At 46.0% G+C, this 16,520-nt stretch overlaps 1 protein-coding gene across 1 annotated transcript; it reads left to right on the forward strand.

Moving 5' to 3' along the window:
* Positions 1-11,908: 11,908 nt before the first annotated feature.
* On the forward strand, positions 11,909-16,016 carry LOC119277023 (lichenase-2). The gene is made up of 2 exons (XM_037558233.1): positions 11,909-12,078; positions 14,705-16,016. The coding sequence occupies exons 1-2, from the start codon at positions 12,006-12,008 to the stop codon at positions 15,634-15,636; spliced, it is 1,005 nt and encodes a 334-aa protein (XP_037414130.1). The 5' UTR covers positions 11,909-12,005; the 3' UTR covers positions 15,637-16,016.
* The last annotated feature ends 504 nt before the right edge of the window (positions 16,017-16,520 follow it).

Here is a 16,520-nt window from a genome sequence, read left to right on the forward strand (position 1 = left end):
ACCTCGTCGCCGGTGGCCGCCGCCCCGCGCCGCCCCTACCCGCCGCCACATCGCCTCGCCGTGCCACCGCAGGAGCTCGCCGGCGGCGTCCCGCGACCCTCCTCTCCGGCGTCCCCCTACTCCGGCGACCCTCCGGCGGAACTCCGGCGAGCGCCTCGTCATCCGTGCCGATCCAGATCTGGATATGAAAAAAAACCTAGCGGTTGACTTTTTGTCCAACTCCCAGTAATTTTTGCATGTTTTCATCATGTCATATCTCTGCAACCGTGGCTCCGTTTCGGGCGTGTAGCATATGAAATTGTTCGTCTCAACGAGTACTTCATTTCATTACATTGCACCATGTTCATTTGAGCTCATCTTGATGCCCTAAATGTTGTTGCAAGAGGGCTACGCAATGTTAGTTTTAGATTCTTATCAGCAAATGCACTTTTGTCATTTTTGCCATGATTGATGTGTGCCTCCTATAAACTTGAGCCCTACATGAGTTTTGAAGTATGCCATGTATTTTTGTGATATTTGTGGTGACTAGCACAAGTATGCAAAGTAGCTCTCATAATGTTGCTGATTTCAGGACTTAGAATTCTTCTAAGTCTTTGTCCTGTTAATATTTTTATGCCATGTATTCTTGTTGCTACAGAGTGATCCATGCCTCTTTTGAGCATGACCAGTAAGGATGTTTTGTAGATATTGCTGTGCTCTATCCATTCATGTCTTTGTTTGCAATTATGGAGCACCCTAGCTTGACTCAATCGAGCTCTACTTTTGCTATAAAATGTTCCTGGCAGATTGTTTACGTGTTAAGCATTTTTGCCTAGGTTGTTCTAGTTGATCCATGCATGCTATGTTGTTGTTCTTGCCATGTTTAACTTCTATGCCATGTCTACTTGTTGGGTGTATGCTTAGTTTGTCATGCAATGCCTTGTGGTGAGTGCATCGAGCTCGTAAACACGCCTACTTAATATCTGTATTGCCATGTTCCAGTTTTCTACTAAGTCTGAATCTGTTAACGAAAGTTGCTATGTTCACATGGTTGCCATTGTATTTTCTGATCCCTTTTGGCTTATGGTCAGTAAGGGACTTTTGTTGTATGCTTTGAGTAGCTTCATGCCATGTATTGCTTTTCCATGATATGTTCCTGTAGTATGTTCTTATCGTGCTCTAAACATTCCTTCCTGATGTTAAATTCCTGACATGTTATTTTCACCAAGTCTGTAACCTGATATCTTTTGCACTTTTGCCATGCTTGTTTGAACCTGCTATTGAGTGAATTAGCCGTAGCTCAGTGTTCATCTTTTGTCAAGCATCTTGAGTGGATCCCTACCATGTGATTTGTTGCTATGTTAGAGTGCAGTAGATTATCTTTCTTGATGCATTTAGATGGCCTCGTGCTGTTAATCGTAGATTTGTGCCATTATTGTTTTGCTTGCCATTTGCAAACCGTGCATCCGATTCCGGTGATCTTTATATCGATTTCGACCGAAATCAACTCATCTTTCCAGCGGCACTCTTGGTTTTATAAGTTGAGGCCAGATTCAATCTTTCCTTTCCGAAACATGCATATGCATTGCATATCGCATCCCGCATGTCATGCCATGTTTTGCATCATATTGCTTGTGCATTGCACGTGGTTGATTGTGTCTCCCTTTGCTTGTGTTCTTGCTTTGGGTAGATGCGGGAGACGAGTACGTGATCGAGGAACCCGTTGAGTACGCTTATGAGGATCAAGCCAACGTCAACTCGGAGAACTTTGCAGGCAAGATGACCATACCCTCGAAATCACTCCTATCTTTGCTTGCTAGATGCTCACTCTATTGATATGCCTATGATACAATACCTACCACTTGCTTATCATGCCTCCCATATTGCCATGTCAAACCTCTAACCCACCTTGTCCTAGCAAACCGTTGTTTGGCTATGTTACCGCTTTGCTCAGCCCCTCTTATAGAGTTGCTAGTTGCAGGTGAAGATTGGAGTTTGTTCCTTGTTGGAACATGTTTATTGTTGGGATATCGTTATTATATATTGATCTACTTTAATGCATCTATATACTTGGTAAAGGGTGGAAGGCTCGGCCTTATGCCTGGTGTTTTGTTCCACTCTTGCCGCCCTAGTTTCCGTTATACCGGTGTTATGTTCCTTGATTTTGCGTTCCTTACACGGTTGGGTTACAATGGGAACCCCTTGACAGTTCACCTTGAATAAAACTCCTCCAGCAATGCCCAACCTTAGTTTTTACCATTTGCCACCTAGCCTCTTTTTCCCTTGGGTTCCGTGGACTCAAGGGTCATCTTTATTTTAAACCCCCCTAGGCCAGTGCTCCTCTGAGTGTTGGTCCGAACTGAGTAGACTGCGGGGCCACCTCAGGGCAACTTGAGGGTTGGTTTTACTCGTAGGATGTCTCATCTGAGTGTGCCCTGAGAACGAGATATGTGCAGCTCCTATCGGGATTTGTCGGCACATTCGGGCGGCTTTGCTGGTTTAGTTTTACCATTGTTGAGATGTCTTGTAACCGGGATTCCGAGTCTGATCGGATTGTCTTGGGAGAAGGAATATCCTTCGTTGACCGTGAGAGCTTGTGATGGACTAAGTTGGGACACCCCTGCAGGGATTTGATCTTTCGAAAGCCGTGCCCGCGGTTATGGGCAGATGGGAATTTGTTAATGTCCGGTTGTAGAAAACCTTAAAACTTAACTTAATTAAAATGAATCAACAGAGTGTGTGGCCGTGATGGTCTCTTTTCGGCGGAGTCCGGGAAGAGAACACGGTCTCGTGTTATGCTTGAACGTAGGTTGTTCTAGGATCACTTCTTGATCATAGTTCATCGATCGTGCCTTTGCCTTCTCTTCTCGCTCTCATTTGCGTATGTTAGCCACCATATATGCTAGTGCTTGCTGCAGCTCCACCTCATACCTTTTACCCTTCCTATAAGCTTAAATAGTCTTGATCGCGAGGGTGTGAGTTTGCTGAGTCCCCGTGACTCACAGATTACTTCCAAAACTATACGGAGGGACCGATGATACCGCTCCAGAAGATTCGACTGAGCTCAAGTGGGAGTTCGATGAGGACTCAGGACGGTACTATGTTTCCTTTCCAGACGATCAGTAGTGGTGCCTAGTTGGGGCGATCGGGGACTTTGTTGCATTTCGGGTTGTTCTTTATTTTGGTTCCGTAGTCGGACCTTGATTGTATCTGGATGAATGTAATGATATTTATGCTATTGTGTGACGTGGCGAGTGTAAGCCAACTATGTACCTTTTTCCCTTATTCATTACATGGGTTGTGTGAAGATTACCCCACTTGCGACATTGCTTACAATGCGGTTATGCCTCTAAGTCGTGCTTCGACACGTGGGAGATATAGCCGCATCGTGGGCGTTACACTCTCTTTCCTTCCCCCTCCTTGTTCCTAGTTGGACTAGGAAAGGGGGAGTCCTACTCCTACTAGGAGGAGGACTCCTCCCTCTCCTTGGCGCGCCCCAAGGCTGGCCAGCCTCCCCCTTGCTCCTTTATATACGGGGCAGGGGGCACCCTAGAACACACAAGTTGATTGTTTTCTAGCCATGTGCGGTGCCCCCCTCCATCATAATCCACCTCGGTCATATCGTAGCGGTGCTTAGGCGAAGCCCTGTTCCGGTAGCATCATCATCACCATTATTACGCCGTCGTGCTGACGAAGCTCTCCCACGACACTCTGCTAGATCATGAGTTCGTGGGACGTCACCGAGCCGAACATGTGCAGATCGCGGAGGTGTCGTACTTTCGGTATTAGGATTGGTCGATCATGAAGACGTACGACTACATCAACTGCGTTGTCATAACGCTTCCGCTTACGGTCTACGAGGGTACGTAAACAATATTCTCCCCTCTTGTTGCTATGCATCACCATGATCTTGCGTGTGCGTAGGATTTTTTTGAAATTACTGCGTTCCCCAACAACTAGCTTGTTAATCAAAGATGGTTAAGTTTCCTAACCATAGACACGTGCTGTCATTTGATGAAGGGGATCACATCATTAGCAGAATGATGTGATCGACAAGACCCATCCGTTAGCTTAGCATATTGATTGTTCAGTTTTATTGCTATTGCTTTCTTCATGTCATATACATATTCCTTTGACTATGAGATTATGCAACTCCCGGATACCAGAGGAATACCTTGTGTGCTATCAAACGTCACAACGTAACTGGGTGATTATAAAGATGCTCTACAGGTATCTCCGAAGGTGTTTGTTGGGTTGGCATAGATCGAGATTAGGATTTGTCACTCCGAGTATCGGAGAGGCATCTCTGGGCCCTCTTGGTAATACACATCATGATAAGCCTTGTAAGCAATGTGACTAATGAGTTAGTTACAGGATGATGTATTACAAAACGAGTAAACAAACTTGCCGGTAACGAGATTGAACTGGGTATAAAGATACTGACGATCGAATCTCGATCAAGTAACATATCGATGACAATGGGAATAACGTATGTTGTCATTACGGTACGACTGATAAAGATCTTCGTAGAATATGTAGGAACCAATATGAGCATCCAGATTCCGCTGTTGGTTATTGACCGGAGAGGTGTCTCGGTCATGTCTACATAGTTCTCGAACCCGTAGGGTCCGCACGCTTAATGTTCGATGACGATTTTGTAGTATATGAGTTATGTGATTTGGTGACCGAATGTTATTCGGAGTACCGGATGAGATCACGGACATGACGAGGAGTCTCGAAATGGTATTTGGACACCGGAAGTGTTTCGGGGGTACCGAGTGCATATCGGGTCACCGGAGGGGTTCCGGGCGTCCTCCCGGCAACTACATGGGCCTTAATGGGCCAAGAGGGGGACAGACCAGCCCCTAAAGGGCTGGTGCATCCCATGTAGGCCGAAATAAGGGGGAAGGAAAGAGGAGAAGGAAGAAAGGAAGGGGAGGGATTCGGCCTCCCCCTTCCTTCCCTCCTCCCTCCTCCTTCCTTCCCCTTCCAGATGAATATGGAAGGGAGGCTGAATTGGGAGGCGCCCAAGTAGGATTCCTCCTACTTGGTACGCCTCCTTGGCTGCCTCTCCTCCCCTCCAACCTATATATATGAGGGGGGGCACCGCTAGAACATATAACAACGATTGTTAGCCGTGTGCGGCGCCCCCCTCCACAGTTTATGCCTCCGGTCATATTGTCGTAGTGCTTAGGCGAAGCCTTGCATGGATCACTTCACCATCACCATCACCACGCCATCGTGCTGACGAAACTCTCCCTCGACACTTTGCTGGATCAAGAGTTCGAGGGACGTCATCGAGCTGAACATGTGCAGAACTCGTTGGTACCGTACGTTCGGTTCTTGATCGGTCGGAACGAGAAGAAGTTCGACTACATCAACCGTGTTGTCAAACACTTCTGCTTTCGGTCTACGAGGGTACGTGGAGACACAGTCCCCCTCTCGTTTCTATGCATCTCCTAGATAGATCTTGCGTGAGTGTAGGATTTTTTTGAAATTGCATGCTACGTTCCCCTACAAATATATGATGTGCTCTTGAAGGAACATAACAAAATTGGTTTACCTAAGTTCTTACGTTCCGTGCATCCATTAATGTAAGTGGTTGCCTTTATCCAATAATATTTCATTGTCAACCACTGCTTTAGGCATGACATGCTTCTTGATAATATTCATATGAGGTTTAATTCCACACTGACTTACCTCTACATTTTTCTTGTGTTTTTTTGCGTGATATTCTATCCTTCCATGGCGTCTTTCTATGAGAATGTTGTATTTGGGTGCACCTGAAATATTGCAAAAAACAATTTATGACCAACACCAACCTCGCCTCCTTGGCTTTCTTGGTGTAGTGCTCCCAACTTTCTTTGGGGAACTGTAACTACTCAAAACTGTCTTTTAGATCTGCAAAACCACGTCTGAATCCATATTAAAATATCTACTCACATCATCTATCTCGCCAAATTCGGGTAAATTTTAACACAACCATAATCGGGCTCTACTCCTCCTTTACCCCCTTTATCTAAATCCCAAGACTCTTGATTAGATCGATTTTTTGTACCAACCCCCAGTCTTGAGTAATACTAAAGTCCATAAATGCCACTCCAGATGCAAGATCTACAGTTCCCTTACATCTAATGTTAGGCCCTCCATAAAAGAAATACAATAGCATCCATGGTGGGTAATTGTGATGAGGGAATTGGTCAAGAAGAGAGTGTTACCTTAGAGAAGATTTAATTAAGCTTTCACGTGGTTTTGGTAGAAAGTTTCCAATCATGCAGATTGCTTCATACGTCTTCTTTTCTAGATAGAGGCGAGCTTTTAACGAGCAAAGAATGTGCTAGATATTTTTTTCCATGTGTCGAAGGTACCTGCATGGTGAATAACTAGCCATGCTTTCGCCTTGACGGTCGGAGTACGACCAAATAATTTCGATTTCATTTCATCATAGGTGAAAGCATTAAGTTTAAATGTCCCACATATCTCATAAGAAAATTGCACATATTGGTAAGGGTCCTCTGTACCGGCCCTTGTAAATTGTTTACTCTACAGGAGACTGAGTAATCTTGGGTTGATTTCATAAGTTTCACTATCAGGTATCGGCCCTATATATATTAAGTTGTCTTTGGTAGGCGGTCCTCAGACTTTAATTGCGGTGAGTTGATACAGGTGTGCATACTTAGCTATGGTTGCTTAAGGTCTATGAATAACTTAATGCACACTAAATAAATCAAAAACTTAAAACAAACACCCAAAGCTCTTAGCTCCCCAACAAGGCAGCAACGACACTAGAAAAAGCTTTCCCCGGGGACTCCAAGATCTAATCGCATACTGAGATCAGGTTGTCTGAAATCGCAAACTTCTGAATTTGATCTAACATCTCGTTTATAAGAAGCTTCTCGGGCTCCTCTTGGGCTAACCAAACAGCGGGACTAGAGGAAGCTTCTCCAAGATCCAATCTAACACGGGTCTCAGTTCTTCACCTTCCAACACACTTGATCTGACACTTGGGCCATACCAGGCGACGTTGGGCTACGATTCGAGGTCGGGTCCAATGAAAGATTCTCACGCTCGTCCCGATCCGTATTTAACATCAGACTCAGGGCCAGTGGCTTGCATTGATCCTCATCTTGGTATGACACCCAGCTTGTGAAGACTAGCTCCCCGCGGGAATTTATGGTATACTCCATGTTGCTAAATCTAATGGTCCGACCTGGAGCGAAGGATTTGACCTGGCCGAGGTAGCTGTTCGAGCCGGCGACGAGAGCGATGCTGCCGAAGACGAAGATTTGCCCAGCACGAAGGCTACGCTGGTGCTGATCCACTCATTGATCTTGACTTGCATTGTTCTGCGGTGATCTCTTAGTAGGACCTATATGGGCCACCACTAACGGAGGTAAATATGATAAATCTCATGGTAGGGGATCCAAGATTAGCGTCTAGGTACAATGGTAATAGTGACATGAGGTTTTACCTAGGTTGGGGCTCTCTAAGGAGATAATACCCGACAACATGCTTGTGTTTATTGCGTTGTAGTAAGTACATAGTAGTTGTGTTTACCCAAAGATTGTAATGTGTCCTCTATGAGCCTATCCCCTCAGTCAATATCCCAGTCGACTACATACGAGGAAACCGAGTCTTCCATGAAATCAGGCTTCTTGAAGTCATGTCTTCTGGATCCTTCGGTTTATGCGTCATGGGCCGCTTGATGTGGCCCACTCCGGAACTAACAAGGGGATCATCGGCCAGGCCCATCAGGCCTGGAGACGACGTTGTCGGAGGCCCTATATCCGGGACACTGTCATATTGTGGGTACATTTTTGTCAGTGACGTGATCCGAATCCCACCATATCTCCATGGTGCGCCCCATCTATATAGTACGACTTTCCTAAACGAGCCAAGTAACCCAAAATCAATAAGATGTGTGTCTCTGAATATGTTCGTGTCACTATTTATAGACTCAAGCACACAATTAGGACACCATTGTTGTTCTAATCAACACCAAAATCACTCAGGGGATAATACATATGACCTTTCAACCGATCCATGAAAACCCTATGTGGCGGAGAACCGATGGAGGGTGGGGAGAAAGCGTACGTGAAAGGAGGGATGTGAGGGTGTCGAAAGAAATAGTTGACTTGTGATGGAACCTTAGGTTCTTTTTAAATATAGAGATGGATATTGAGATATAATGTGGAGACATAGAGAAGAGATAGAGATAGACAAGTAGAGAAATAGATTAGTTGGTTTGACGAAAATTGTGTGGATAAGGTGGGGGCGGAAAATCGATGGAGGGTGGGGAGCGAGCGTATGTTGAGGGAGGGAGGGGCGGAGGAAACATACGGCGTATGGTAGAACCTTAGGTTCTTTTTAAGCATAAAGATAGAGATTTAAATTAGATGAGTAGAGATAAGTAGAGAAGCAGAGAAGAAATAGAGAAGATAGAGATAGAGATATAGAAGTAGATATAGAGATTGGCCGAGCCGATGAAAACCATCTAAGGGAAAGAATAGAAAACCGATGGCGGGTGGGGAGAGAGCGTACATGGAGGCAGGGGCGTGTGGGTGTCAGATCAAACATACAATGTATGCCAAAACCTTAGGTTCTTTTCAAATATTAAGATATAGATAGACATATAAAGTAAAGAAGTAGAGAAGAGATATCGATAGAGAAGGTGGAGATAGATATAGAGAAGTAGAGATAGAGCTTAGCCGGTCCGATGAAAACCGTGTGGGGGAAAGAATAGAAAAATGGGTGGGATGGAAAACCCATGAAGGGTTGGGAGAGAGCGTACATGGAGGGAGGGGGGCGTGGGGTGTCGGATGAAACATACGATATATGACGGAATCATAAATTATTTTTAAGAGTGTAATGCTAGAGGTACGAACCTTTTCTACGGATAGATTTTTACAGGAGTATCCGAAGGGATTAGAGGAATCAATTCTAAATCAAAGTGGGCCCCACGTGAAATTCAGGGTGGAGGGATTAGTAGAGGAGTTGATACATGTTCCCGTAAGATCTATCCGTAATAAATTGACTGTAGATTCAAGATTTATGTCTTTTTAATACTCTTATCGCAACACATGATTTTGCCAGTACATATGAAAATGCAAAATATTTCAGAATGTAAAAAAATAACGTTTTTATGATATATCCTCCTCTGTACGTGTACCAGTAGTTTGCTGCAATCTCCATACATATCAGCTACGTATCTTTCTTGAGCAAGTAGTGCACAGTTGAACAGGGAACCGATTCAATCAGCATTTCCGTTCCAGCAAAGTGATGGATGACTAGATCGATGCTGATCCAAAAGGAAAAAAAAAAGGACACGATGCCCACACAAACGAATACAGCATAATACTAAAATCCACACATATTAACCACCACTCTCTCCCCACTACGACGACAGGGACTTGATCATCATACGGATGAAACCAACACCTAAGCAGCCTGATATGATGATGATGATCATGCCAGGTCAGATACGGTAGCCGGCCGTGCAGGATGAAACACACATGTATCCTGGAAGCCACGCACGCGCCAGATCGCTGACAGGACATGCTGTTCCCCTGCGTCCACATAAGCCCGGGGAAATATGGATAGAGTGCACTTTTCCGTGTGGCCCTCCCCGTCCGATCCGACGAGGCAAAGCAGGTTCCCATCCATCCATACATGGGGTAGGACAAGGCCGCGGGGCCGGTGCTGGTGACCTTGCAAATCCGTGTCCGCATAGGCGAGAGATTAAGCAAAAGCGCAAGATAACCAACTCCATCAAACCAAAATTGTTGGGAGGCACCGATCAATTAAGTTGTGTACATACATAGTATGCTGTTGCTTAGCTAGCTGTATGCATGTGTGTTGTGGGTGCTTTCTTCTTCTTTAGGTTCCTTTGTGGGCTATGCGTGTGATTTCGACCACAATATAATGGTCCCTTTCGAAAATCGGTGGGCACCGATTTTTTGCAAAACAAAAGGTTTTAAGTCAAATGTGCACATGCGCGCATCGATCAAAGATGACTCTCGTATTCTCAACCATATCAGATAAGTATGTGCTCCCTTTTAGTGATTTAAACGCTCTTATAATACTTTACAGAGGAAGTACTTTTTTGGTTTGTATCAGATAAATAGGCTGGGACTTTCAGGTTTTGGCATGAGAGTCTGTAATCCTGGTGGTAAGTTGCTAATCCTCCTCTCTGAAAAAAGGGGTTGCTAACCCTTTGAATAAACCAGGACAAACTAGGCACCTCTAGTGGAATTCAGAACTAATGATGTGCCAGAGACTAACTTGGCTACATGCACGGTACTAATTGGCATCAACATCATAACTATAACAAGTTGATCAATATACAACTCACTACAAAACACAGGTCTCAAGAAGACCATTTTAACGTATAGGACCAACTCAATATATGTGTGTGCCAAAAGAGGGCAGCCCAGCTTATATGTGTCAAAAAGCTGGGCTGCTAAGCCACCAATAGGAAATTTCTCATCAGCCAGCCATATGCATGTGTTAACTCAATCCAAATGTCCAAGCAAACCAGCTGCATGCTAGCTAATCCTAGACACGACCGGTTATTAAATACAATTGATCCGGTCGAATAATTCGTGCACCGAAATATGTCCCGAGTCATCGTACAGTTTTTATATTCGTATTAACTGTAATCTACACATTTGGTGCACCTAATATTATCTCGTCATTAGCACTTATACTAAGCTAGAAAGCAGTTGCATAGCCGGCCGGACTCCACTGATAGCAACACATACTGTATGTAAAAGAACTATCAACGGCCGGATCTGGATATCCCACCTGATCACTAGGATTGAGAGGGAGAGACGTAGTACTTAGCTTGTTGTCGAGGCTATTGCAACACCATGCCACAGGGGAAAACCATGCGTGTTTACGCCAAAAGCTCACATGTATGGTGCGCTTAGACAAGTCGTGGTGTTGTGTTTCTATGGCAATTCCTAATAAAGCTCTTTTTTCATCTTTTTAATTGTAAGGCTGATGAGCTCAATACCTTCTCTTCTGAGACAACAAGTCCAAAAGTTTAGTGGAATAGGTCTTGTTTGAAAAAGTATACGGCCATGCTTAATTAAAGTGGTTCAAGTAATTCTGTGATCCGTTTGACAAAGATGTAAATTAATTAGGTACACCAAAAACACAAATGTTCTTATGACACATATTGTTGATTTCTTGCAATATAGTTACAAAACCAATTATATGTAGAAATAAAAGTGATTCAATATAGATCCCACTATGAGGTACAGTAGTAATTAAAAGGTAGAGTGACGAAAGGCTTCTGATGTGCTACTCCAAATCTCCTTAAATTGACCGTGGGTATTCATTACTAAAATATCATTTCCTTTGTATATATGTCACTTCACGACAAAAAGAACATCGAAGCCGACAAAACCGTAGCGCCAGTTCTTCGTGTGTAAGTCATGTCAACTTCAAAGGTAAAAAAAAATTTGTCGCCAACAAGGCTTCGCGCTTTAAATTCTTCTTACGTAAGTTATGTCGGATATCCACCGAGCACGGTCCTCCCGTGAAAAAACCGCCGCCGAATGTCGTTGAGTAAGACGTGAACATATCCGACACCGCGTGACCCGTCATTGACCTAGAAACTTCACTTTCATGGTGCATCATGGGTGGAGTCCAAAATTCAAACTATTTTTTCAAAAGTAGTTTGGTGCCACTATGAATGAATGAATTATCCCCCTTGCCTACCTGCAACAACAACCTGGTGTACCGGATAACCTCTGCCCACCACCAGACAGACACTGTGAGAAGGGGGTGACGCACGCAAACGGCCTAGGTAGTCAATCGCAACGGGCTAAATAAATGTCGCTGGAGGCGTTGGGCCTGCGCGGTTGCGAGTGGATTGGACCAAACTGTCTCCTCGGATCCTATATAAGGGGCCGGCGCCCCGTTGTGGCCTCATCAGAAAAGAAACAACAAGAGCTTTTGAGAGAGAGAAAGAAAGACACACACACACACACCCTCAACGCAGTTAGCCAGAGAGAAAGAGAATGGCGAGCCAAGGCGTTGCCTCCATGTTCGCTCTCGCATTGCTCCTCGGGGCCTTCGCCTCCATCCCACAAAGTGATTCCCCTTCCTTCTCTCTCTCTCTCTCTCTCTCTCTCTCTCTCTCTCTCTCTCTCTCTCTCTCTCTCTCCAAATGATTGGGTATAGTTTTTTTCATGCAAGTCATGCAGGGAGTTTGCTTAGAAGATAGTAATACGTACGTTGATCTTAGCTTTCATTAAGAGAAGAATTAGCTAGCTAGGTAAGGTAGCCAGTCGGCCATGGTGTACGCATGGTCACATAAATCTCTCTCCCACCAACGCCACACTAGCTTCCTCTTTTTTGAGATGCACAGTACACTGTTTAGGTGCATGTCGCTTTCGTTCTGCGTTTTATTCTTCCCGCGCCATCAGTCGCATGGTAAAGCCTAAACGGCGCCCGCCGGTCTCACTCTCCATCTTGATGCGTCCGTCATGCATGGGAGCACAGTAACTTTTCATATATTTTTTGAAAACTAGAGATGGTAAATTTTGTAAAAATCGTTTTCACTAAAATAGTCAGGAGTCTTGGAGTTTGTTGCAGAGTATATATTTCAATATATGACCCGCATGCACCAAGATAAAAGTGCACGTGTAATCGACCTTCGTTGTTTTTCTCTAGGGAAGAAAACATTGCAAGAAGTAGGTGTTCCGCAGGGAAATTAATATCTTAAAACTGATAAAAATGATACTATTTGCTAGGGGAAACATTGAAAGAGGTAGGAGTATAGGTTTTCCACGAGGAAGTTAATATCTTAAAAGCAATGAAAACGATATTTCTAGGATAGTTTCAACCGTTTAACTATAAACCAATCTAGCTGATCGTACACTAAAGCAGCAAAAGCCAAAGCTTGCAAATGAAGTCTCCAAATGTTTGGTGGGCATGCATGTCAGTTAGCCATCTTTTTACAAAGCCAGAAGGTTTAACTAACGACCTACAAGTAGCTAAGCCAGTGTCTCTTTCTCCAGTGCCATGCTAATCACCCAGGAAGTTTTTCTTCTTCTTCCCTGATTGCAAAGTTGTGCATGCATGCCTTGACAGTGTCGCCCTAGCACTGTTGACACGAGCCCTACCACTTAATTGGTGGTTTGTTCCCTGATTAATTGGGTGCAACTACTGCTGAACCACCCGTCGCTAACCATCTTTTTCTCCTATTCCTTTGGTCCGCGGACGGTCTCATCGCATCTTGACGTTTTTTCAGCGATGGACGATGCCGTACCGGCCAGTCCGGTGGTCCTACTCATCTCAGCTAGCCAGTACCGCCACTGTTCCATTCTCTAAGTTTAACGAAAATGATTGCTGGTGCTGCTAGTTATAGTAACTAACTCACTTGGATCATATCTTCAAAGTGCAACTGATGGACCTATGGTACATGACGCCACCGATCACTAGCGACTAACTAACTCTATGACCCAGGTGTTGGTTCTGCTGGCCTTTCCAAGTTTGGTCTGCCTGAAAAAGAATTATGACATAGGATAGTAGGTTAGTGTAGTAGTAGTGGTACTGCTAGTGGTTGGCACTTGGTCGAGCAGGAAGTTAAGAGGAGGATTAAGTGGCGTGTACTGATATGGAGTACTTTGTCATGCACGTGAGCTAGACCGTTAATTGGAGCGTAGCTAGGAGCAGCCGGAGGGCATGCATATGCATGCACGCTATGGCGATCCACATCGATCGTATGTGGACTATCCAACGGCCGTGCTGCGGACGTTGGACCAGAAACTTGATTTGTCCCAGCATGTATGTATACGCATGAGGTCTCTACTCTCCATATATTCATTCCTAGCTAGGCTTCCTGCCAATTGCCATGTACGTGTGGTCGACCTCTACTCTGCCCCCCTACAATATTCCTGGCCCGCTTGTTTAATAAATCCAACTAGCTAGTGCCGTGCAAGTACTACACCATTTAAGCCATACCATTTGATTGGCGATTGCATTCTTAAGAGTACACGTACTGTAAAAAAAAATCTTGCATAATTGATGCACAGTACGTCACGGTACCAACTATCAAGTGTGACCCTTTACTGAATTAGGGTAGAGTTAGTTGGTACCAAGCAAATCAGCCAGGGTAAAAGATTCTCTGGAAGCTAGTCAAAGTTCATTCCTTCCTTTAAGGTTGTCCCTCCGGGCACGAGTAGCCAAAGCTATATATTTATCCAGTTCGTTTAAATTTTCTCCTTGCTTGTGGTAGCTAGTGGCTAGTGACAAGTCGGTCAAGGCGCCGGCCGTGAAAATAGCAATGTTCCTCGGCCGTGTGCGTGCAAGTGACACCAACTCGTGACTGTAAAAAACATTGTTTAAGTCGCGAATCGGCCACCAAAGTCTAGAGACAAAGAGATAAAAAAACATGCAAAGCCAGAAGCTACACGCATGCATCCATGCATGCGTACAAGATTTCAGTTAAACGTCCTTTTCGGGGAGTTAGTATTATCCCTCGCCAACAGGTCAAAAGGCTTCCTCTGTGTGTTCATGCATCGCCGCCATTCTTGCTTATTCGTTTCTTTTTCATTTCTTTTCTATATTCCATCACATGTCATCACGGGGAGGAATTTTCTATGGCAATGGAACAGTGCTAGCTTGGTGTGAATAATTTTCTATGCGGCCGGCTGTAATAATTAGTTTTCTGAAGGTTAACTAACCAAAGTTACATGTACCTGCTTACACGCAGGCGTCGAGTCCATCGGAGTGTGCTACGGCATGAGCGCCAACAACCTGCCGGCGGCGAGCACCGTCGTCAGCATGTTCAAGTCCAACGGCATCAACTCCATGCGGCTGTACGCCCCCGACCAGGCGGCGCTGCAGGCCGTCGGCGGCACCGGCGTCAACGTCGTCGTCGGGGCGCCTAACGACGTGCTCTCCAACCTCGCCGCCAGCCCGGCGGCGGCCGCCTCGTGGGTCAGGAGCAACATCCAGGCCTACCCCAAGGTCTCCTTCCGGTACGTCTGCGTCGGCAACGAGGTCGCCGGCGGCGCCACCCAGAACCTCGTCCCGGCCATGAAGAACGTGCAGGGCGCGCTCGCCTCCGCTGGGCTGGGCCACATCAAGGTCACCACGTCGGTGTCGCAGGCCATCCTCGGCGTGTACAGCCCGCCCTCCGCCGGGTCCTTCACCGGGGAGGCGGACGCGTTCATGGGACCCGTGGTGCAGTTCCTTGCCCGCACCGGCGCGCCGCTCATGGCCAACATCTACCCGTACCTGGCCTGGGCCTACAACCCGAGCGCCATGGACATGAGCTACGCGCTCTTCACCGCGTCCGGCACCGTGGTCCAGGACGGCTCCTACGGGTACCAGAACCTGTTCGACACCACCGTGGACGCCTTCTACACGGCCATGGCCAAGCACGGCGGCTCCAACGTGAAGCTGGTGGTGTCGGAGAGCGGGTGGCCGTCGGGCGGCGGCACGGCGGCGACCCCGGCGAACGCCAGGATCTACAACCAGTACCTCATCAACCACGTCGGGCGCGGCACCCCCCGCCACCCTGGCGCCATCGAGACCTACGTCTTCTCCATGTTCAACGAGAACCAGAAGGACAGCGGCGTGGAGCAGAACTGGGGACTCTTCTACCCCAACATGCAGCACGTCTACCCCATTAGCTTCTGAATGAGCTAGCTGCGTACGTAGCTAGCTAGTGTCCGTATGTCCGTACGTACGCGCGCGTACACGCGTATAAGAGCGTGTATGCCGTACGTATGTGCACATTATGTATTGTACAGGGCTCGGGTTGGGGTGCGACCGCTGAGGCAGCTCAGACGCGTACGCGATAGCAGTGGTTTGCTGTAGTAGTGTATGTGTATGATTTACGATGGAAGGGGAGCAGATGTAAACGCTCTCCCTTCGTCGATTCATCATGCATTTGATACGCACAGACATGTGTGCGTAAGTAGAACTATATTGTAGGGTTCAAATTTTCGTCAAAACTTGACGAAAATTTGTCCAAAATAATATGAAATATATCGGCGAGACCGAAGTATTCATATACTTTTTGAAATGTGCACACTAGCTCCAAGATACATGTACTAGTTGGAAACACAATTAATCACATCCCACTACAGAAGTTAAATAAGAAAGAATCACATGGACATGGACATGGTACATGAGCTCGTAAATAAACACCAGCCGGACACGTGTCCGTAACGGGTGGCCCAGATCGATGTCACGAGCTCCCCCGCGATTCGCGCGTGCTCTGAGAGGCACGGACTCGAGAGAGGGACGCACGATGTAGACGATCCTACCCATACCATTTTCTTGTTTTACTGCTCCCAAATCTATCTATATGCTTGGATTATTCTGTCAACTAATTCGGCTGCGCCTTATCCACGCGCGACGCAGTAGGTATCATCCGTGCGTTTCTGTGGATACGTATATCTCGCCGAAGCCTACGGATCTCCTGCGCGAGCAACCCTCTGCTCGTCCCTGTGCAACCCACAGTGAAGATAAGTAGTACCCCTGCTATTTTTTGCTGAAGAAAATGGTGAGTGTGAATT

This window comes from Triticum dicoccoides, chromosome 1A (assembly GCF_002162155.2).
Source record: "Triticum dicoccoides isolate Atlit2015 ecotype Zavitan chromosome 1A, WEW_v2.0, whole genome shotgun sequence".
NCBI lineage: Eukaryota > Viridiplantae > Streptophyta > Magnoliopsida > Poales > Poaceae > Triticum > Triticum dicoccoides.